Source organism: Primulina eburnea, chromosome 16 (assembly GCF_022965805.1).
Source record: "Primulina eburnea isolate SZY01 chromosome 16, ASM2296580v1, whole genome shotgun sequence".
NCBI lineage: Eukaryota > Viridiplantae > Streptophyta > Magnoliopsida > Lamiales > Gesneriaceae > Primulina > Primulina eburnea.
Window position 1 is genome coordinate 5,831,197 of NC_133116.1, and position 24,907 is coordinate 5,856,103.

Genomic DNA, 24,907 nt, shown 5'->3' on the forward strand with positions numbered 1-24,907 from the left:
CTTTTTATTTTTGTATCCCTGCGGTTTTTCTTTTAATAACGGAGACCCATTACCTCAAATGGGTCGGGTCAACCGCCGTTTCACACTTCTCGTGTTCACCCGGGACGTGTCATTTACGGTTTTCACCCCGACCAGACGGTGAATCAAAACGGTAGCGTTGGACCCTTTTAGTTTCACTTACTTGCCAAATACGGTGTCGTATGGAACATGATTCATGAGTCTACCTGTGTTCAAAGCTGGGAAGTATCGCTTCTAACGAATAAATGCACGATCTTTACACTCTCCCAACACCGTGGAGTTACCTTTCAAAAAAAACAAAGGTAAGATCTTTTTCCTCTTTTCCCAATTTCTCGTCATCTGTTTCGTTCTAATGTGTTTTCTTATACGCATGCGTATTGGAAAGGTACATGGTTTTGTAAATCAGTGCAAAGGAATGGATTTTCACGAATTCTGGTGCGTATGGATTGAATATCTCTGTGTATTTTTCAGATCTGGGTGGATATAAGAACGGTGAAACAGGAGAATTGGTTGATGGGATTTTTCATCGCCTTTTAATTATTGATGGAAATGCCTGATAATCATTTTAGAGATGGCTCTTTAGCTGGGGAAGACGGAGAATATTCCCCTGTAGAACCTACAGATGCTGCAACAGTGGATACTGTCGGTGAATCGGCTGATCAGGTGCCATTTTCTTGAAAATTGATTGTATTAAAATCTCTCCATTTGGTTTCTAAGAATATTTGTCTCTGCCATTCCTCGTGTACTATATGCAGGTGAATTGATGGAAACATAGTGATTCCTTCATGATAAATGTATATGTCCTACAGCTACATATCCATTATGCAATCTATGTTAACTTGTAGGAACTGAAATTTTAGAGTAAAATGCTCATGGTAGGTTGTTTTGTTATATTCTTAGCGAACGCATGGTTTGATTTATTATAATTATAAAGAAGAGTATAACACTTAACGCAGTAATGCTGAATATGGCTGTTTGGGACTATCATCATGTTTCAGCAGTTCTTTGTGATTCTTGATGAAAACTTGGCTAGGTTGATTTCTAAATGAGGAATTCAGATTTAGCAATCAAGTTGTCGAGGTTGTTCACAATACTTCAAATAATAGCTGAGAACTATCTTCATGATGAACTTTTGCTTTTTATCAGAGGGTACATCAGATTCTTGTTCTATCTGTCATTTTGTTGGACTCTCGAAAATGGCACGGTTTATGTATGCTAAATATGTTAATAACTTTACAATTCAGTGCCTAATGTTAGGAATGTCTTTCTATGCAGCAGGTGGGTTATGGGACCAATGGGACGAGGGAAGCAGATGATGGGGGAAGGGAGGATACATTTGTTGATTGCCCAGATGAGATAGAAAATTCTGAAACCCAACAGAATTCTCAGGAAAAGGAACTCTTGCAGGATAACCAGTTTCATGAATCAGATAGTGGGAATGAAGTTCAAGAATTGATTCATGATATGCAAGAAAAGAATGTATCTGAGAAGGATGGATCAGCACAAGAACACGAGGTTCATTCTTGGTTGATCTGTCCTGTTTTAATATGTGATTGTGTATATAGAACTGAATAAATAGTTCATTTTGTACAGGAAGAAAGGGTGGCATTTAAGAGAGGACTTACTCGCCTTTGTTATCAATTGAAGGTTTTGAATGAGCAACATCCTTCATCTATTGAAAATGATGATCGATTAGTGAATCATTTTCCAAATGAAAGCAAAGGTTGGGATGAGAAGACCTTGGGATCTGGTGCCTCCTTAAATGAGATGATCAGTGAGTGCTCCATGCTTCTTGACACTGCTTTGAGCAAGCCTTTGCACAGTGAGGGAAAATTTGAAGAACTAAATGCTGTACTAAGTAGAAAAGATCAGGAAATTGATTTGTTAAATACAAAGGTAGCTGAATTATCCGAGTCAAAGCATGGAAATTTGTTTCAGTTAAATGAGTCTGGCAATGTGAATGATCAGCACATTGAGGAAATTGTGAACAGGACATTATCTTCTCTTTCATTGACCCTCCATCGAGACGAGTTATTGGAAGGAGCACTAGAAGAAAAAATATCTAATGTCGAGAAATCAGTTTTGTTTTTAGTTGAAAAGTATAATTTTTTCCTTTCCGAAACAGACCAGCTCAGGGCATGTTTAACTGCGGTTGGATCAGATATCAACACAATGGATGAAATTGAAACTTTTGTGATCGCACATGACAAAATTCTTGAACTTAGAAGCAAGGAAGAGAATTTGCTCCAAAACCTAAGCTATTTAGATGGTGAAAATAGGAAATTGCTGGAGCAACTAGAGAAACAGCAATCAGTTATTGATAATGCGAACTCAGAAATTGAAAATCTAAGTGCTGTGTTGGAACAAGAGAAGAACAAATATGCTAACATCAAAGAGAAGCTTAGCATGGCTGTGACAAAAGGAAAGGCATTGGTGCAGCAGAGAGATTCGCTGAAGCTATCATTGGCTGAAAAAACTAGCGAGTTGGAAAAATGTTTCACTGAACTGCAAGAGAAGTCAGATTCTCTAGAGGCTGCAGCTTCACTGCAGGAATCCCTTGCAGAAAAGGATAACATACTTGAAAAATGTGCTGAAATATTATCAGAGGTGGTGGCAGTGGATGAACCACAGCCTATAGATTTTACTGATAAACTAAGATGGCTTGCAGATGAGAACAAATCATTGAAGGGTTTATCTCTACAATACCATAAAATGAATGATGCATTATCTTTTTTAAGTTTTCCAGAAACAATTGAATCTAATTCATTAGATTCCCGTGTCTGTTGGCTTGCGGAGTCATTCTATGCATCCAAACAAGAAGCCATCAAGTTACAAAGAGAGATAGATCAAACAAATGAAGCTGTGAGTGGGGATTTTGATCGCTTCATGACTTTAATATTGCCTGAAACACTGAAAAATAGCTATCTTCTAGCTAAATTGCAGGATTTAAAAAACAGTTACGAAGTGCAGGAAAAGTTGCAGCATGAGCTAATTAAAGCAAGGGAAGCTGCAGAAAATGTGATCGATCAACTGAATGCATCACTTTTAGCAGAATCTGAGGAAAAGAACTGCCTTCAAATGGAGTTGGATAGCTTGAGAAAAGATTATGAAGCAGTTGTGAGAAAGGAGTATCAACTTTCACTGGAAAAGGATCAAATAGTAAGTATGTTACGCGAGGCATTTGGAGTTGCAAATGATGATCAACAAGAGGATCACTCAGATCAATTTGAGGTGATGACCATAATTGACAGTTGTCTTGCAAAGATTCAGGAAAAAACATGTCACATCAAATCAGATCTAGTTGAAGTTGAAATTTTTGAAAGATTCCAGAGTCTTCTATATATCAGAGATATCAAAGTGAGTCTGTGTGAGCTAATTTTAGATGAAGATATGTCGCACAGAATGGAGGTGAATCGGATGTCAAATGAATTGCAAATGACAACTCGAGAACTTAACACGCTTAAGGACGAAAAAGCTGGCATGCGGCAAAGTTTTGAGCAGTTGGAGGAGAAATGCGCTCTGCTCAGGGAGAAGTTATCGATGGCTGTCAAAAAAGGCAAGGGGCTTTTCCAAGAACGGGAAAATCTGAAGGGATCTCTTAGTGAAAAGAATGTTGAAATTGATCGGTTGAGATCTGAACTCCAGTTGAACATATCTGCCTATAATGATTGCCAGGATCAAATCAAAAGATTGTCACTTGATGTGGATCGCATTTCTCAATTGGAGACTGATCTTGTTGCTACACAGGAACATGCTGATCAACTCAAGAAGTTCTTAGCAGAGAGCAACAGTAGATATCGAGGAGTTGTGGATTCTATTGAAGGCATCGCTGCTCCAACCAATTTGGTTTTTGAAGAGCCTGTGGAAAAGGTGAAATGGCTTGTTGGATATCTCAGTGACCTGGATATTGCAAATACGAAAATGGCACAAGAATTAAGGAAGGTTAAGGATGAAGCAAGTTCGTTGGCTAGCAAGTTGTCTGAAGCGCAGACTGTGACAAAGTCCCTGGAAGATGCCTTATCAATGGCAGAAAATAATATATCTCTGCACTTGGATGAGAAGAGAGAACTTTCAGTTTCTAAGTCGCTTCTGCAAGAGGAATTACACAGGGAAAAAAAGGAAGCTTCTTCTAATACTAGCAAGTTTGAAGAGATGTCTGCAAGTAAAAGAGCTCTTGAAGATGCTTTGTCCCTGGCAGAGAACAATATTTCCCATCTCATGAATGATAGAGACATAGCTATAGAGAGTCAAACTGTTGCAGAAGAGCAGATACATAAATTAAGGGAAGAATCTGCTGTTCATATTAGAAAACTTGCTGATGCTGATAAAATTATACAGTCCCTTGAAGTTGCACTGTCTCAGGCACAAGAGAATGTTTCCCAGCTGTCTGAAGAAAACAGTAAGGTGCGAATTAGTAAGGAGGGTCTGGATAATGAGATAAAGAAACTCAGGGAAGAAGCTGATTCTCATGCTACCAAGCTTGCTGATGCCTTTGCTACAATCAAATTGCTTGAGGATTCATCATTACTGGCAGAGAATAACATGACCAATCTCATTCTGGAAAAGAACAATGCTGAGAAAGAGATAGTAGCACTTAATTCTGAGTTGAAATCTTGCATGGAAGAGTTAGCTGGAATTCATGGAAGCAAAGTAAATTTCTCTTTGGAGCTATCTGGTCAGATAAACCGTCTTTACTTGCTTCTTGAAGATGAGACGGTGTCAACCTTGTTAGAACTTTGTTTTAAGGAAATAATAGAGGGACTGAAAAATATGGATTTCCAACTAAAAGAAATGGAGGATATTTTTATGGAAATGGATTCAGATGTGCCGCAAAAGGGTCCCTTCATGGAGGTATAATTATTTTTTGTAATATGCATTCATGTTATTATTACTCCATGCTAGTAGGCTACATGGTTCAATATACTCGAGCTGTATTGGAACCCCTTCTTCCTTGCCCCTGACATGCACATATGAAAGGCAATCAAGAAAAAAGAAGTAAAAAGAATCTCCCTCTCTCTTTCTCTCTCTCCCTCTCTCTCTGATGTATGTGATGCCATCTTGTGTATTTTTCTTATCGAATGGCCTCTCTCAGCATTCTCTAATTTTGTAGGATGCTTCTTCAATTTTATCAACGCTATCTCGCCTTGATAGTGCTTTAAATATGGAAATCCTGAACGATGTGGTGAATGCAGTCGATAGTGAGATTATAACGTTTCATATCGAGCAGATTGTTGAAAAATTCCATCTGAAAGGCAAGATGCTGGCTGATAAAGTTGAAAACGTCTCTTCTTGTATGGATGAATCGATTCAACTTCTTTTAAATAGATTACAGAAGACAAAAGACAGAATTATTGCTATTACAAAGTACATTAAATCTATGAAACAACAAGCGAAGAGCGTTGAAACAGATAAAGAAGCACAGGAGGATACCATAGCGTCATTAAAAAGTGATATAAGAAATCTATCATCTGCTTGTACCGATGCCACTCAAGAGTTAGAGTTGAATGCTCAAAGAAATATATCAGAACTGAGATCTATTCTTGAATTTGTAAAATTGGATGGCCGAGTCTCCGGTTATCTGGGGAAAATTGACGGTCATTCTTCAGCAGCACTTTCTACCGACCCTACGAAGACAACTGAGAGGATGTTACTTGCTGCTAGACAGAATCAAGATATTACTCAACAGTTTCTGGATGTAATAAATAAACTGATTAGTACAACAGAAGATATGCATAACAAATTGAAAGAAACTGAGTTAATTTATGGTGAACTCTCGAAAGAAAGAGATCTATACCTAGACAAGATCTGTGAGTTGGAGAATGATCTGAAAGAGCTGAAAAACTCATGTCATGATATGAAGCATATGCTAGATGATTATCAGGAAAAAGACGATAAATTGACGAAAAGAGAGACAGAAATTTCTGCTTCGTTATCCAAAATTCAAGGTGCTTAGTCCTTGATGATTGAAATCTCTTATATTTACTGTGTTTATTGATACTTGTCTGGATTTTTTTTCTTTGGACTTTGAAAGTTTTGTTATGTTTTGTTTCAGAATTGGAAGATTCTCTGTTATCAGCATCTCAAATAAAATCCATTTGGAGTAAGATAAGTGCAATTGCAATCCCTGATACTGCGTCTGCAGTTGGAGATGAAGTGCCGAGTGATTCTGCTAATATGAGAAAGTTGGTTTATATTATAGATAGTTTTAATGGATATGTGCAGAAAGTAAGTTCACTCTCTGATGAAAAGAAAGAGCTGCAGTTAGTCATTGATAAGCAGATCTCCGAAATTGAACTTCTGAAGAGTAAAGTCGAAGACCATATAAAAAATGAGAAAGACTCACGAGGCAAGGTGAATGAGTTATCGGAGCTCAAATCAGGTTTGCAAGACATTGTGAAGAAGCTTGGGCGTAATGAATTGATGGTCGACCAAAATTTAGCTGGAGTATTGCCCTTACTTGATGAACTTGTACTGACCTCAATGCTGGAATCTGAAAATTTGAGATCCAAAAATGAAGAACTTGGTGCCAAGTTGCTCTGGACCGAAAGGATTGTTGATGACTTGTCAAATAAGGTTAAAGTACTTGAAGAATATACTCATGATAAAATTACTCCGACTGAGACAGACCAGGAAAGAGGAACCTCCAAAGCTTCTGTGTCTACCCAGCTAGAGATAACAGAAATACAGGACTTGGTAAACCTGGTTCTGTCTATATATTCTCATCGCTAACACTGTTTAGGGTGTATCTCTTTCCTTTTCTCATTGGCTGTTGGTGAAGAATGTTTTTATCCTTTTATTATACATTCTCCAGGCTTTGATTTGAGGTGGCAAATAATGTCACTTCTGGATCTGGGACCATTAATTATCCTTCCTGTTCCTGACCCCCCTTCTCACAGTTCATGTGGTGATGTTGACAATTCAAATTTGGGTAAAAGCATCAAATTTCTAGAAAGAGTCCCAGGTACTATAGATGGTTAGAAAATGAATTGCTAACTTGGTTGATAAGAAGATATGGCCACTGAAACCATGGAGGCTATGCTCTTGATGGAGTTAACTTATTGAAATTTTCATTACCACTTTCACAAGTAAAGAGAGTGAGTATCTGACAGACTTTTTCAGAAGTCAACTCCTAGTCACATCTTAATATTTTGCATAAAGGGCGTTTGACGAATGATTTTTTTTTCTTACCACAAAGTAGGAAATCTTGGCTCCTGCACCGCCATGACTGACTCTTGTTTCTTGTTAATTTTGTGCTATTCTAATTTTTCGAGGTACCTAGGAATACCTATTACCTCGTTCCATATAGGTTTAATTATCCTTTAATTTTCTTTGTTTAGGCACTGTTCATGTAACAATTTTGATCAATTGCAATATGTATGTGCTGCTTTGACACTGAAAGCAATAAAAAAAGAAAAGGAATAAATATATTTCTGAAAAAATAGGAGAGTGTTACTCAGTTTGGTTGTGATGGAGAATGATGGTTTTTCACATTTTAATCTTTCAGGGAGCAGTTGGTACGAGTAACAACATTCCTCTTGCTCCATCTGCTGCTCATGCACGCACATTGAGGAAGGGTTCAAGCGAACACCTTGCGATCAACATCAATTCTGAGTCTGACAGGTTGATGAACAGTCTAGAGTCTGATGAAGATAAAGGTAAACGTTTGTAGGATCAATTACTTTCTTGAGACTATGGGGACTAACATGAAACATAACTTTCGCAGGTCACATTTTTAAGTCCCTGAATACATCTGGTCTGATTCCTAGACAAGGGAGAACAGCTGCAGATCGAATAGATGGAATTTGGTAAAAAAGAAATGCTGAGAAATCCTGCTTTATCTCCAACTTGTCCTCAATATCACATTCTTGTCTTTATCATTCTAAAGTCTCATTTCCTTTTTTATTCAGGGTGTCCAGCACCCGAGCATTGATGAGCCGTCCGAGAGGGAGACTAGGTCTCATGGCTTATTGGCTCATCTTGCACATATGGTTATTTGGCACCATTTTGTAACGCGGGCCCTTGGAGAACAATCCAGACTTCAAAAACTAGGAAACGTTATCTTTTTGTACAGAAGATATAGTCAGCATCATCATATTCATTTTTCAACCTCTCCTAAAGTGTAAGTGTACATCGACTATTGCTAAATTCACTCTCTGCAATTATATATGTTATGAATTCAGCGGATAAATTGTTTACAACGTGGGACATATAGCTTTGTGTAATAATTTTCATTACTGAGTGCTACGTTTCAGTGTTTTTGTTTTGATAGAATTCTATAGAAGTTTTCGAAAATATATTTCAAGTCTTTATTCGTTAAACAGCACATACAACTGCACCGATTTTCCAGCTCGACCGTCTCAGCAAAAGAAGAATCAAGTGGGCATTTGCCAAATATGCTTCAAGAACCTAAACAGTATAGATGAATTACTCTCCGTCCGACTTATATCTATGACGACGAAAGCAAGTCTGCGTCATATCCATTTATTTTTGAAATTTTGAGAACTCGCTGTTGTTATTTTTTTGTGTGCTTTGAGTAAATTCAAAATATCAATACAGTAGTCTGTAAATCACGTTGACCAAGTAAACTAGACAAACCATGTATGAAATGCTCAAACTGAGAAGGAAAAATTGAGAGGAATTTTTATATCTCGGCGACCTCAAGTAATGTAATAATCATATATTTCTTGTTACTAGAAAAATGCACGTGCGTTGCACGTAAAAAACTAAACTACTGAAAATATATGTACGAAATTTTAATAATATTTAAATGAATTAAAACATGGTTATTAACATTTATCAACTGAAACAAACTAAGCCATAAAAAATAAAAAAATAATGACCATAGACGGTATATAAATCAGAGAAAGTATCTTATCCACTTGACACACTTTCCAATATGCTTCTTGGTTGATTTTGACAACTCAACAGCTCTTTGTCGTAGTTTGTTATAATATACATATAATTATTTTGATATGCTCAACAAGTATCTGATCGTCTTTAACATCTATTATGTTATTTACAATCCTTATCTGGGATCTGACATGCTCGTAGTTTGCTTCTTTATCACGACATTTTTTCGATTTTCTATATTGTTTTTATTTGATAATCTTATTTTTCCGACTATTTTTTTGTTGTTAAATGATTTTTCAGCTTTTTGACAATAATCAACTATAACGCCTAAGAAAAAATGCTTTTACTCGTGATAAGTTTTCACTTGTGACTAAAAGTATTTATAACCTATATATTCTTCAACAACATAACCAATGAATGTTGTTGCACCTTCTTCAAATATTGTGATATTTGTGATATCATTTTTATATATTTAGTATCAATATTATCAACATATAGCTGTAAGGTTAATAAATTTTTAACAACTATTTCTCAATCAGTGTGAGAAAAATACTTGAATTTTTTCAAATGGCTATATCTTAGAATTGTGTCCTCATTTAATTTGACACAATTCAAGAAAGTCATCTTGATCGTCATTTTTTGGAAGCTTTGAAATAATGATTGCGAGCATCATGTCATGATGATGATATAGTTTCAATCTCATTTGTTGCGTTTAGAACATAATATTATATTATTCATTGAAACAAAACAAATTTTCTTCTATCGAGTTTATATTTTGTTTTATAATATTTTATATATTGTGGAACGAAATACAAAATTAATTATTGTATTTTAAAAAGCTTGAGAAGAGATACGAATAATGTAATTAAGATATGCATATGAGATATCATTCAAATATATGTCAAAGTATTTGTCTTATTCAATATCTCATCTAATAATATAACCATTTAGATTTGATGAGCATTTTATGATAGTCAAAATTAATTTGATGAAATATTGTAGAATTTTATTTGAATTTCAATATTTTGCTAAGTGAATTTATTTGACGAGGATTTTTCTATGCTACCATCATATATATTATGAATTAGCTAGTTAGACACTTTGACTAAAAAAAGAGACAAAAACAATCTCGTATCACCTCGAAATATATCGAGATAATATTGGAGAAAATAAAGTGAAACTGACTCAATGTCTCAATAAAATGCACAGAATTGATATGTTATATTGTGTCAACAAAGTTTTAGAATTGTTCTCATACCATTATAAATAGATTGAGAATTATGCACAATTTGTTTTTCATGTATTTCTTTTTCTAAATGAATAATTTTTTCTTTTTGAAAAAAAACTATTTTATTGAGAAATATTGACATTTTATATGACATTAATATGTCGCACAACCATGAAATAGCAACATAATCATTATATAACACTTAACGTACACATACAATTCTTCAATTCCTTCTTCATTATGTTTCGTTGAAATTTAAATCTGAATCATTCTTGATCTTTAACATTTTGCTTTAAATATGATTTAATATATATGTATATGTTTCATGTTACTTAATTAGACCTAATTTCAAATATTTATAAAAAAATGTGCTTGAATTATATCATACAGAAATTAGGACATAGTATGTAGGACCGAACGCTTGTCGCTTTACCAAAAGCTATAGTTAGTAGTAATGGTGCAACTTAAATCTTTTAAATCGCGCAGCAGCACAAGCACCACAGTTCGGCCGCTCAAGCAAGCAGGGACAATTATTGCATCCAACAATCTTCCTCCCAATAATTGCACTCCTTGCAATCAATGAGAATCGAACCCGTTACCTTGGCTCTGATACCAATTGTAAGACCGATCGCTTGTCATTTTACCAAAAGCTATAGCTAGTAGTAATTGTGCAACTCAAATCTTTTAAACCGCACAGCAGCTCAAGCACCACGGTTCGACCGCTCTATCAAGCAGGGACAATTATCGCACCCAACAGAGTAATACACAACATTATTTCTTTTTTATTTAACATGTCTTTTTTTCATCTTTGTCAAAACTTTTTTGTTCAAAATTTGACGTATTTCGTAGACTATATGTATGAAAAACCAAGAAATTATATAATTCACAGAAACCATTTACTATTCTCTTCGTAGAACAGAAGACCCAAAATACGTGGCTTTGATTGATGTACTCTCATACTTATTTTTATATAAACAACAAGATACATGATATAATATCAGAAAAATCAATTACCGCTAACAATACTAACCAAAACGAATAAAAAAATCATAACACAAACAACCTCGATAAGAAAAAAAATGATACCTCAAAGTTAAAAAATAATTTATTTAGTACAATAACAAAAAAATTGAAGTATATACGAGCAATAAAAAGCATCAATCACGCTCAAATTAAATATTAACTCATATTATTCACAATTTGTATAAATTTTCCAATATTTTTTTCAAATAAAGAGAAGAAGCCTTATTAATGTCATCGTTTTATAGATATTCATTTCACTTCTTTAAAAAACACATGAAAAATGGTGCCTTGAAATCATAATAAAACCATTTAGAAAAGCAGCAGTAAAAATATAATACAAAGTCACACAATTTTTCTTAAACCATAGAAACATATTAGACTATTGACTAAATATATCTAGCAACAACAAATCATGCGTTAACTTGTGATATAATTAAAATTTAGAATCATGCATAATCATTGAATTAGAGCAAAATCACATGCCCAAAATCTACTGGATATTATATATTTTAATAATTTATCCATATTTGTCGTTCACCAGAGGACTCTTAGACCTACCAAATTTTGTAGTTCACCTATTATTTTCATGATAAATAATATTACACAAATAATATAAGCAAGAACATAAAAACTCAAATTAAAATGTCTTCTATCAATTTAAGTAAAAAAAATTGATTAGAGAATATAATAATAACGTAAAAAATTTAAATATTGATTTATAGACAGAAGTTTGAAATTACATTTGCCCCAATAAATAAAAAATGTTATCTCTTGATATTATGAGACATAAGGTAAAAACGAATAAATATTTCAATCTTTTTAATATTTTCTAAGTCACTTCAAACTAAGTAATCTAAGCAAACAGAAAACATGCATTATGTGTTTAAAAATTAACAAAATATCTCAACAATAAAAAATTGAAAAATGACCGTTTTGTTGGATATTTGATTTTGTTTTCTCTTTTTTTTGTGCAAACAAACAAATCACATAAACAATGCAAACACAATTACATGATCAATACAAAATACATATAACAATCAAACATGTTAACGCTAGGGTAAAAAAAACTCCTCTCATTCATTGCAAGAACACAAAATGATCAAATGAAGCATATTATTTAGTAATATTTATTTAGCAGCATTTATAAAAAAAATTGACTAAATAACTTAAAAACAATGTTTGAATTTCTCTCAATCACATATCTTTATTGACACTTAAAGAGTCTGAAAATATTTTTATCCTAAATGGGAGAAAGAAATTTTGTATGACATTAATATTTTTAAATAATTTATTTTTAATCAATCCGACTCATTTCCCTTTGTCTTCCTGTTATTATTTGATGGTAATGTATAAATTTAAGTAACTAAAATTAAATTTAAAGTAAATTAAAATAATAATTATTTTGATTGAGTTAAATACACTATTAATGATCTTATTAAACTAAGAAAAAAAATGAATTAAATAACATCATTAACATGACAAATTGTAAAACAAAAAAATAATATAATAGTAAGCTCACAAATGAAAGTCATATACTTAATAGATTAATAATAGATAATATATTATTTAGTAATATGTATTTAGCTATGTATTTAGCATCATATATTGAAAATTGATTTAAAAAATATGTATTAATGATTATTATTAAATGAAGGTCACATTCATATATTTATATTAGTATAGATAGATATAGATAGATATAGATTATTTGTAAGGTTTTTTCACAAAACAAATTTTAATCTCGGCTATTGAATTTAAAAGTTTAGTAATTAGTAAATAAACAATAAGGATAAGGATTAAAAGTTTAGTAATTAGTAAATAAATAATAAGGATAAGGACAAAAGAGTAAATGCATAATTGTAATTAATAATTAATAATAATGATTGAATTTAAAAGTTTAGTAATTAGTAAATAAATAATAAGGATAAGGACAAAAGAGTAAATGTATAATTGTAATTAATAGATAATAATAAAGATAAGGACAATAGAGTAAATTCACAATTCAATTCGTATATTTATATATATATAGATATATAGATTAGTATAGATAGATATAGATAGATATAGATTATTTGTAAGGTTTTTTCACAAAACAAATTTTAATCTCGGCTATTGAATTTAAAAGTTTAGTAATTAGTAAATAAACAATAAGGATAAGGATTAAAAGTTTAGTAATTAGTAAATAAATAATAAGGATAAGGACAAAAGAGTAAATACATAATTGTAATTAATAATTAATAATAATGATTGAATTTAAAAGTTTAGTAATTAGTAAATAAATAATAAGGATAAGGACAAAAGAGTAAATGTATAATTGTAATTAATAGATAATAATAAAGATAAGGACAATAGAGTAAATTCACAATTCAATTCGTATATTTATATATATATAGATATAGATATATAGATTAGTATAGATAGATATAGATAGATATAGATTATTTGTAAGGTTTTTTCACAAAACAAATTTTAATCTCGGCTATTGAATTTAAAAGTTTAGTAATTAGTAAATAAACAATAAGGATAAGGATTAAAAGTTTAGTAATTAGTAAATAAATAATAAGGATAAGGACAAAAGAGTAAATGCATAATTGTAATTAATAATTAATAATAATGATTGAATTTAAAAGTTTAGTAATTAGTAAATAAATAATAAGGATAAGGACAAAAGAGTAAATGTATAATTGTAATTAATAGATAATAATAAAGATAAGGACAATAGAGTAAATTCACAATTCAATTCGTATATTTATATATATATAGATATATAGATTAGTATAGATAGATATAGATAGATATAGATTATTTGTAAGGTTTTTTCACAAAACAAATTTTAATCTCGGCTATTGAATTTAAAAGTTTAGTAATTAGTAAATAAACAATAAGGATAAGGATTAAAAGTTTAGTAATTAGTAAATAAATAATAAGGATAAGGACAAAAGAGTAAATACATAATTGTAATTAATAATTAATAATAATGATTGAATTTAAAAGTTTAGTAATTAGTAAATAAATAATAAGGATAAGGACAAAAGAGTAAATGTATAATTGTAATTAATAGATAATAATAAAGATAAGGACAATAGAGTAAATTCACAATTCAATTCGTATATTTATATATATATATAGATATAGATATATAGATTAGTATAGATAGATATAGATAGATATAGATTATTTGTAAGGTTTTTTCACAAAACAAATTTTAATCTCGGCTATTGAATTTAAAAGTTTAGTAATTAGTAAATAAACAATAAGGATAAGGATTAAAAGTTTAGTAATTAGTAAATAAATAATAAGGATAAGGACAAAAGAGTAAATACATAATTGTAATTAATAATTAATAATAATGATTGAATTTAAAAGTTTAGTAATTAGTAAATAAATAATAAGGATAAGGACAAAAGAGTAAATGTATAATTGTAATTAATAGATAATAATAAAGATAAGGACAATAGAGTAAATTCACAATTCAATTCGTATATTTATATATATATAGATAATAAGGATAAGGACAAAAGAGTAAATGTATAATTGTAATTAATAGATAATAATAAAGATAAGGACAATAGAGTAAATTCACAATTCAATTCGTATATTTATATATATATAGATATATAGATTAGTATAGATAGATATAGATAGATATAGATTATTTGTAAGGTTTTTTCACAAAACAAATTTTAATCTCGGCTATTGAATTTAAAAGTTTAGTAATTAGTAAATAAACAATAAGGATAAGGATTAAAAGTTTAGTAATTAGTAAATAAATAATAAGGATAAGGACAAAAGAGTAAATACATAATTGTAATTAATAATTAATAATAATGATTGAATTTAAAAGTTTAGTAATTAGTAAATAAATAATAAGGATAAGGACAAAAGAGTAAATGTATAATTGTAATTAATAGATAATAATAAAGATAAGGACAATAGAGTAAATTCACAATTCAATTCGTATATTTATATATATATAGATATAGATATATAGATTAGTATAGATAGATATAGATAGATATAGATTATTTGTAAGGTTTTTTCACAAAACAAATTTTAATCTCGGCTATTGAATTTAAAAGTTTAGTAATTAGTAAATAAACAATAAGGATAAGGATTAAAAGTTTAGTAATTAGTAAATAAATAATAAGGATAAGGACAAAAGAGTAAATACATAATTGTAATTAATAATTAATAATAATGATTGAATTTAAAAGTTTAGTATTAATAATAATGATTGAATTTAAAAGTTTAGTAATTAGTAAATAAATAATAAGGATAAGGACAAAAGAGTAAATGTATAATTGTAATTAATAGATAATAATAAAGATAAGGACAATAGAGTAAATTCACAATTCAATTCGTATATTTATATATATATAGATATAGATATATAGATTAGTATAGATAGATATAGATAGATATAGATTATTTGTAAGGTTTTTTCACAAAACAAATTTTAATCTCGGCTATTGAATTTAAAAGTTTAGTAATTAGTAAATAAACAATAAGGATAAGGATTAAAAGTTTAGTAATTAGTAAATAAATAATAAGGATAAGGACAAAAGAGTAAATACATAATTGTAATTAATAATTAATAATAATGATTGAATTTAAAAGTTTAGTAATTAGTAAATAAATAATAAGGATAAGGACAAAAGAGTAAATGTATAATTGTAATTAATAGATAATAATAAAGATAAGGACAATAGAGTAAATTCACAATTCAATTCGTATATTTATATATATATAGATTATTTCTATTATTTTTCTCGAATAAATCAATCGACCAAATTTTAGAAAGCTACGTGATTCTAAAAAAATTCTTATGTAACCAAAATGAATCTTATTTTAAAATAAAATCGAACACGAGTCATATTTTCGATATACAATCTACAAAAATATTATTTACGAGGAAGCAAAGCTTTGTATCTTCACTCAACCGTAAAACCGGCGTTCAGGTTTCCTTCTCCATAATTTTCCGGTCTACCGTTGCTCTCTGAGCTTTTTTCAAAGGTTTTTCGTTTCTTTTATTCCTAAAAGTTTATTGTTTACTTTCACTTTTTTTTTTTGGATTTGACCCTTCAAAAATTGCTTAAGCACAACTGTCAACTGAAAAAGATTGTTTCCTGCATTCAGATATTAACTGATGGATTTGCTTAGCACAAACTGCTGGCCCAGGGCCAAATCATGCACTCTGCATCTTCATACAGCCTTCCGGTTCTTGAGTAATTCTGGCTCTGAATTCCTTAGCCCAAGAAAATAGTTTTACCTATTGACTCGTAGGATTAGTTTAAATAAGTAAGATATGAACAGTATGTTGTGAAATTTTTGGCATCACCGATCACACATAAATAATATTTTTTTCCCATTTGGGATATTATCTTGAAGTTTTCTGCTATGGACAATTGGTTTTGAATTATGGCATCTTGAGTTCGTTGTGGGATCCATTCTACTTGTGTCATCAGCTCGGTTCTTGCTATTGAAGATATGGCCAGATTTTGCAAAGTCTAGTGAAACAGCTAATCAGCTGGTATATCGATTCTTCATGGTCTTGGATGTGTGATGATTTTTTTGTAAATTGTCTTTAATACTATTTAATCTTAGGTTCTTACATCCTTGAAACCTCTGGATTACTTGGTGGTTGCATTTTTCCCTGGAATGAGTGAAGTAAATCTTTGTTTCCTATATCATGATCAGCATTTTTCGACGTCATGTTAGTATAGAAACCCTGTTAACAGTCGACATTTTCTTGATGTGGATTAAGCAGGAACTACTTTTCCGTGGTGAGCTATTGCCACTTTTCGGAATAAATTGGACGAGTATACTAGCAGTTGCTGCCTTATTCGGTATATTACACTTGGGAGGTGGTCGAAATTACTCCTTTGCAATCTGGTACATCTCATCCTAGTTATCTCTATCCCGTGCTTATATGTGGTATTTGTTGGATCCCAGTTTTCTCGTGCTCAAACACAACGGAAGTTTAAAATTTTTATTATATTTTGACATTCAAGATGTATTTATGTTTAAGCACTCGTATGGTTTTAGGAATAAAAACATTCATAGGATATTTAGTGATTTATACCTTTGGTGAAAGATTCACACGGCTTCAACTATTCCGAGGCTAGCGGAGATAGCTCTTGATGAATTTCCTACTAACTTTCTTCAAATCTTCTTCTTTAATCTTCGAATCAAGTCCACGACCGGATTACTTGTTCTTCTTCTAACTTGAACTAGAAAATTAGAAGATATTTTGCGTAGAGATGGAACACGCTGAAAAATCGACTCAATACTGTAAGCCGAATTTTATTTTATTTTTTTCACAAAAGAAAAAAAAAGGTTTTTGAGAGCAGCACTCTTTTCTTGGAAGAGCCGAAAGCCTTTTGTGTGTCAAGATGAAAATCGAATGAATACATCCAAACAATAATATCTTTTTATTAATTTTCTAATTCATTATTAACTTAATTAATTAAGTTAATTATAGATTCTAATAAATTCTCTCCAACAAACTTTCGGATGCCCCCAATTGTAAAATACGAATCTCATATTGATTCTCGAATGCATGCCATTTAGAATAATAAAATATTCCAATCATATTTATAACTTTCTTTTTACTTAATTAATCCAATTAATTAAGTTAACTAAAGATTGTAAATTCATGCCATATTAAATGCAATCTCGAATATTAATACATATACTCTGAGAATATGATGCATTAATATCATTTTGCTTTGTGTGCAAGTTTTTAAAATTATGGTATTATGATTATTTCCATAAATCAATACCATATTTAATAAAAACTTAATGAGCTATATTTTAACTCAATTAAAATATAATTTAATTATTGAAGCACATTTGAACTTTAATAAATTAGCATGATGAGCTTATACTCTTACAAGCCCATGATCTATGCTCTCATTACATTAATCTCATCATAATCCCGATCGGTGATCAGATATCATCGATGTGACAATTTCAACTTGTTTGTTATTATGATGCATACTTTAATTTCGAGATCACCCATGTCTAAATAAGGCAGGTACACTCCATTTGACTGTTTTAGCAGTCATGCTCTCAAAAATTTCTATAAGCTTTTATAAACTTTATTTATAAACTTCTCGATTGATCATATCAAACTTATTTCTTATAAATTCAACTAATTGATTTATTATCTCAACGGAAACAAGTAAACAAGTGCTTGTGTGACCCTCAGGTTCATGGATACAGTTAGCCGTGAGTTCACAACTATTTGTGATTCAGTACATAATCTTTTATTCGAGCTTGCCCTAATTTGCCCACATTTCATGCACCAACATTTGATCATGAGAATGTCAGAAACCATTTTCTGATTAAACCCATCGAATCATGGTAAGAGCGTCTAGCAGCATCGTCCCATGATTCCCTACGTATCACTGATAGTGCCTGCAAGAACCAGTCAATTATGATTAACGTATAATACGGTATTTTCATCTCATATATCCCGATCGAATCTGCAATCATTGGTTCATCGAGGGTTGCATAATAATTCGATAACTATGTGACACATCTTTGAGAATAAATAGTGCCATCACATGTACAATTGGAGAACTCTTTCTCTAACGTACATCTCATACTCTGGCCAGAGATTCCATGCACTATTACTTCATCAGATCACATAGGATATCCACACCCGTAGGTGAGCGGTGAACTCCCGACTACAATGCACTGGCTCCTACATGTGTCGCAACTGTACTCAATCTCACCACCTGATGACTCTCCTGGAATCGATAAACGAGTCAAAACACAGCTCTAGCATATAGAGCCCCAATGTTGTCCCGAGTCGTAAGGACTAATGGTGTACTACCATAGCCACGGACTTATCCTCTCGATGAATGATAACCACTTGGAATGTCCGAGGGAAGGTTGTTCAGTATAATCATCATATAACTACCCATCTGCATGTTTGGACATCTCTATGTCCTTACCAAGAAACGCGGTACACAACATCACAAATACTAGTCTCGAGCTCAAGCGACATTTATCCATGTTATAGGCGGGTGAATCGACTAGGAACTAATTTAGATTATACAGTGTTTACAAATGAGTTTCAACATCGAATTACAAATAATTTGTATTAAAGTATAATCAAGACTTTATCTATGCTGATTGTATGAGTATACAGATAAAGTAAAACGAAACCATTAAAAGTTAAATTATATTAAAATAAAGATTGTTTATGACAACTGAGTCAATAAAATCTCTAGCCAACAGTTAGTTTGCAAGACATCTACTCTAACAGTATTCCCATGTTTAATAACGAATCTTTCTCAGGGCAACATTTGTTGGGCTTGTGTACGGTTATGCAACAATTTTAACCTCGAGTGCCACGGTGTCAATAGCTTCTCCTGCTCTCAACAACTTAGTCGGGGATATCATCCGGCGATACCGAAGAGGGTTGGTCGACGAATCTGGTTAACTCCTCCTTTTAGACATAGTATGTAAGTAAACAATATAAAGCTTATCCTTTATGTTTTTTCCATACAAATTATATTTTGTTTGCAAATTCTAGCAATCTTTATGGAAATAATATTTCTTGGTAAAGATAAATTATATCTTATGATTATAAACTCTAGCAATCTTTTACGGAAATCATACCTCTTGGGAAAGTTTATATAATTTGGCATAGTTGTTTTGACCGGAGATTATGAGCTGGCATATTGATTCTTCCATTACTTGAATGGTTACAAAATCAATCTTGAAAGATTTACCAAATTAGGAGTAAATTAAAACAATTTCTGGAACGTATCAAGTAAAATCATAATGTGTATATAGGTTAGTTTAGTATAAACTTTCGGGACAAACATTTGATAACAGTGTCATTTTCTTGAATCCTCCGAGTTGTTGAGGTTTGGAGCAATGAATTCTTCTTCTGCATTAGTCTCAATACTGCTATTTTTTGCCTTCATGACCGAGATCAAGGTTGATGCTGGTCTAAATGGTCGCTTACCTCTTATCGTCGATCCTAAGACCCTTGGATCCTCGGAAGTTATAATCCCCGTTTACCGTAAACTCTCGACACCTTATACGTTGCAGAATTAACATCACCTCCTCCCCGATTTCAACGGAGTTTTATCTGAATGAAACATGGTTTTAATCTCTACTTTATCCATAAAAAAAACATCCCTGTAGCATACATTGTGGTACTACGTAAACTACTTATTGCATCATTCATTTATCCGATACATGTGCTACACAAGATTTGTTGTCCGAGTGCAGTGTTTAGAAGTTCTCTGTCTCTTCCATTTTTATCCGTCTCGATCAATTCTGTTTATGCCTCGAATACGACTCTTTATGGTTTATTTCTCAGTTTACCTTGACCCTTTCTAGATTTGAAAATATCAAGTTGGTTTATTTACAATTTGCTCATTTCATTTCCGAACAAAATATGTCGAAATCGGCTTCTAACACAAGTAATTTTGTCGGTCTTGACAGCATGCACAAGTCGCTGCTCTTCTTCTTGCTGTTACTGCAACATACAGAAAATGCCTCCAGTTTGCGAGCAATGCTGCAGACCTCAACTCGACTAATCCGTTTCTGCTGATGGATTAGCATGGATCCTGGCAGCAGCCGGGGAACCCATACGCCAGTATTTTGAAAAATATGTTAATAAAGTGTATTATGTTATTTACCTACATCCATTTTCTGGGAAAAAAATGGTGACAGCGTTGATTATTTTGTTGGAAATATTTGGTTATCGCAGGATTTTCAAAGAAATTCGTTATTATGGTTCATCTTAGTGCAAGCACCAAATTTTACATTTTTAAGATAGAAATAACACATAGTTCCATTTTTGAAGTTTAATCTTTTTTAAAAAAATCAATTATTGTTATCGAATTGTCTTGTCTGCTTATTATAAATAAATTAATATCAAGACAGGAACAAATATCAAAATATTGACAAAAATTTGTATGAGACGGTATCACGAGTCATATTTTGTGAGACGTATATCTTATTTGGATCACTATGAAAAGTATTACTTTTTATGCTAATAGTATTATTTTTTATTGTGAATATCGATAGGGTTGACCCGTCTCACAGATAAAGATTCGTGAGACCATCTGACAAGAGATCTACTCCAAAATATTTCACAATACAATATATAGTATTATAAGTTTGACATAAAAAATACAAATTTTCTAATAAATTACTTTATCTCCATTTTTTTTTTTTTACTATATTCACTCATACCAATAACATGTAAAAATCTCTTATAATGAGTAAAAAGAAATAAATTCATTTTTTGTTATTCACACTCTATTTAACATATAAATGTTATTTACAAAGTATGCAAATAACAAAAAATTTGCACCCTTCAAGAAAACCATTATTTTCCTTTATGTTAATCAAACATGTAAACATTATTCTTTTAAAATATTCATATTACGTTCTAAATCCCAATTTAACATATTCGTCACAATAAAATATTTATATTAAAAATGCCAAAAAAAAAATTGGAAAAATTTTAATTAGACTTATTTAAGTTGGTAATTTTTTAAAATTATATATATCTACTACTATTAATAATGCAAGAGTCCTTTTCAAGACATTGTCCTTTTTACGGTGAAAACCACCCAAAAAAAGGCTATGCCCAATGTTTTCAGAATTATTAAACATGTGATGATTGGTTGCTCCCCTGAGGAATATTTTAATGTAATTAGTTATATTTTGTTGTTGTAAATTCTAGGAATCTTTAAGGCAATAATATTTCTTTGACAAATTTTATATATTATGTTATTATGATACATTCTAGCAATCTTTGAGGAAATAAAATTGGTTAGCAAAGTTCATGAAAATCTTGCATGATTGAATGGCAACAAAAAAAAAAATATCAATGTTGAGAGATTCACTAAATCAGTTTCTAGAATTGATTTGAGTCAAGTCATAGCTTGCATACAAAAATCAATAATATTGAGAGATTCAATAAATCAAGAGAAATCAATTTCTTGAATTGGTTGGGTCAAGTCAAAATTTGTATATATAGGTCAGTTTATTGCAAATTTCTGGCACAAACATTTGATAAATTAAAGTGTCACTTTCTTGAATCCTTCCGTTGTTGAGGTTCAAAAGCAATGAAGTCTTCTTTTGCATTAGTCTCAATTATGTAAACTCGATTTCTTTTTAAATGATTATTTTATCGTAAGACATCGCACAAGCATATTCATTTGTGCATAAATATCTCTGTGCTATTTTAATTTTTTGTGTTTTATATTATTCTATTGCATGTTGTCACGAATTGTTACAACATCCGAGACAACATGTATCTGATACACACGACTCTTACATTTATGTTAAACAAAATACTTTCATTTACCACGACATATCAAAATTGGCTTCTAATTACATTAGTCATTTGTTGGTTTACAACATGGATCTCATTGCTTTTATTCATGTTATTGCAACATAAATAAAATGCCTCCAGTTTGCGAGCAATGTTGCGGACCTCCACGCGACTGATCAGTCGATGGCTTAGCATAGATCTGGGCAGAAGCCCGCCGAGAACTCAGGCGTCTCTATTTATGATAACATATATGATGACAAATTATACAATGTATTTTAGCTACATCTATTTAGCAGAAATGATACCGTTGGTGTTGATTAATTTGTTCAAAATCTTTGGTTCTTGGTTATCATTAGAATATGCAAAGAAATTCACTGTCACTATCGATTTCATTGCCAAATTCGAACCTTTTCAAAAAGAAAAATAACATATTATTTTAAAAAAATCATTGAATATTGCAATCTTCCTTCGTCGCCTTCTTAATTTCTTTCAATGATTAAAAAGAATTAAATATATCAAATTTCTGTAAAAACAAAAGTCATTGGGCAAAATATGGATTTTTATTTCGTTTTCTAGTTTCAGGTTATTAAAAAAAGCGTATAAATATTATTTATGATGTAAAGGGAATAAAATTCTTCACTATTGTCTGTTTACATTGGGAAATATATATACAATACAACCTCTAATTTAGATCCTAAATTAACGGATATACACCTTAATACAATATAAATTTTTATATGAAAGGAGCCCGATGGAGGCAAGTTAGTGGAATTCCCAGATTTTGTGCAATCATTGATTTTACCAATCTTAACACTGCCCCTCAAGTTTGGAATGTATGTTGACAATTCCTAACTTGTTGAGTAGAGCACAGAATTGCAGATAGCTCAAAGGCTTTGTAAAAATGTCTGCCGGTTGCTCTGTCGTGGAGACATGAGTCATCTTTATTATTCCTTCTTGAACCTTTTCCCTTATAAGATGACAATCGATTTCTATATGCTTTGTTCGTTCATGGTAGACCGGATTTGAGGCAATGTGTAGTGCTGCCTGATTGTCACAATGCAGGTTGACAGGATGAAGATGTTTGATTCCCAAATCATTTAGGATTGTTCTCAACCAGATCACTTCACAACAAGTGGCAGCCATAGATCGATATTCAGCTTCCGCACTAGATCGTGATACGGTTGTTTGTTTCTTGGTTTTCCATGAAACCAATGAGCTGCCAAGGAATATGCAATATCCAGTAACCGACCTGCGAGTATCACGACATCTCGCCCAGTCAGCATCACAAAAGGCATTCAGTTGCAATGTAGATTCAGCAGGGAAAAATATCCCTTGTCCAGGTGTTTGTTTCAAATATCGTAAGACGCGATGAGCTGCTTCCAAATGTGGTGTCCGTGGTTTGTCCATAAATTGACTCAAAACATGCACTGCTATATGTCAAATCAGGTCTTGTGATTGTCAAATAAATTAAGCGTCCAACGAGTCTACTCACCTTCAAAATTGCTTAGAGTTAAGTTTTGTTCCATAGGAAAAAGGGCTGGTTTTGCACCAAGATAACCAGCGTCTTCAAGAATCTCAAGTGCATATTTCCTTTGTGAAAAAGTGATGCCTTTCTTAGATCGTGCAACCTCTATACCGAGAAAGTATTTCAATTGTCCGAGATCCTTTAATTTGAACTGATTTCTTAAGAATACTTTTGTATCTTCAATATCTTGCAAGTCATTCCCCGCAATGACAACATCATCTACATAAATGAGGAGAACCGTGAACTTATTACCTTGGGATCGGACGAACAAGGAATAAACAGCCTTTGATTGCTTGAAGTTGGCCTGTTTGAGAGCAGTAGAGAATTTGATAAACCATTGACGTGAAGCTTGCTTGAGACCATACAAGGATTTGTGGAGTTTGCACACTCTTGTCTCCCCCTTTCGTCCGAAACCAGGAGGTAATGACATGTAAACATCTTCATCAAGATCTCCATTTAAGAATGCATTATTGACATCGAGTTGGTGAAGGTGCCAATTTTGACTCGAAGCAATTGCAAGATGTAGATGAACTGTCACAAGTTTTGCAACAAGAGCAAAGGTCTCTCTGTAGTCTAGGCCTTCGACTTGGTTGTATCCTTTGGCCACCAACCTAGCTTTAAAACGTTCGACTGTACCATCAGCATGCAGTTTAATCTTATAGACCCATTTGCACCCTACTAGCTTCTTCCCGGGAGGTAATGATTGCAATGACCATGTGTTGTTGGCCTCGAGAGCATCAAGTTCCTCTTGCATGGCCATGTTCCAACGAGGATCGCGAACAGCTTGTGCAAAGGAAGATGGTTCTTTTCCAATCGTAAGAGAAATTGTGAAAGCACGGTGTTTGGCAGATAGTCGATCATAAGAAAGAACATTAGAGAGAGGATAGGAAGTACCTGTAGCTTCAGCCAATGCCGAGTTTGATGTTGGGGCGTTCCTTGAGGGAAGAGG

The 24,907-nt window shown here is 31.9% G+C and overlaps 2 protein-coding genes across 4 annotated transcripts; both read left to right on the plus strand.

The window, feature by feature from the left end:
- Positions 1–48: 48 nt before the first annotated feature.
- Positions 49–8,606, plus strand: LOC140816514 (trans-Golgi network-localized SYP41-interacting protein 1). Of its 3 annotated transcripts, XR_012114601.1 has the most exons (10): positions 49–320; positions 490–681; positions 1,294–1,533; positions 1,612–4,869; positions 5,129–5,963; positions 6,071–6,711; positions 7,523–7,673; positions 7,742–7,823; positions 7,926–8,137; positions 8,340–8,606. XR_012114601.1 is itself a non-coding variant. In XM_073175841.1 (9 exons), exons 2-9 carry the CDS (start codon positions 562–564, stop codon positions 8,026–8,028), a joined length of 5,430 nt encoding a protein of 1,809 aa, XP_073031942.1. In that variant the 5' UTR covers positions 49–320; positions 490–561; the 3' UTR covers positions 8,029–8,262. The 3 variants fall into 3 exon arrangements, 2 of the variants coding, with proteins under 2 accessions (XP_073031942.1, XP_073031943.1); XM_073175841.1 differs by lacking the exon at positions 8,340–8,606 and having other exon boundaries at positions 7,926–8,262; XM_073175842.1 differs by lacking the exon at positions 8,340–8,606 and having other exon boundaries at positions 1,297–1,533; positions 7,926–8,262.
- A 7,899-nt stretch (positions 8,607–16,505) lies between these two features.
- LOC140817348 (uncharacterized) lies at positions 16,506–20,884 on the plus strand (the record flags this gene model as incomplete). The annotated part of the gene is made up of 5 exons (XM_073176998.1): positions 16,506–16,649; positions 16,724–16,786; positions 16,887–17,011; positions 19,427–19,593; positions 20,588–20,884. Coding segments are annotated over 4 exons (477 nt in total), but the record flags the coding sequence as incomplete, so codon positions are not given.
- Positions 20,885–24,907: the final 4,023 nt, after the last annotated feature.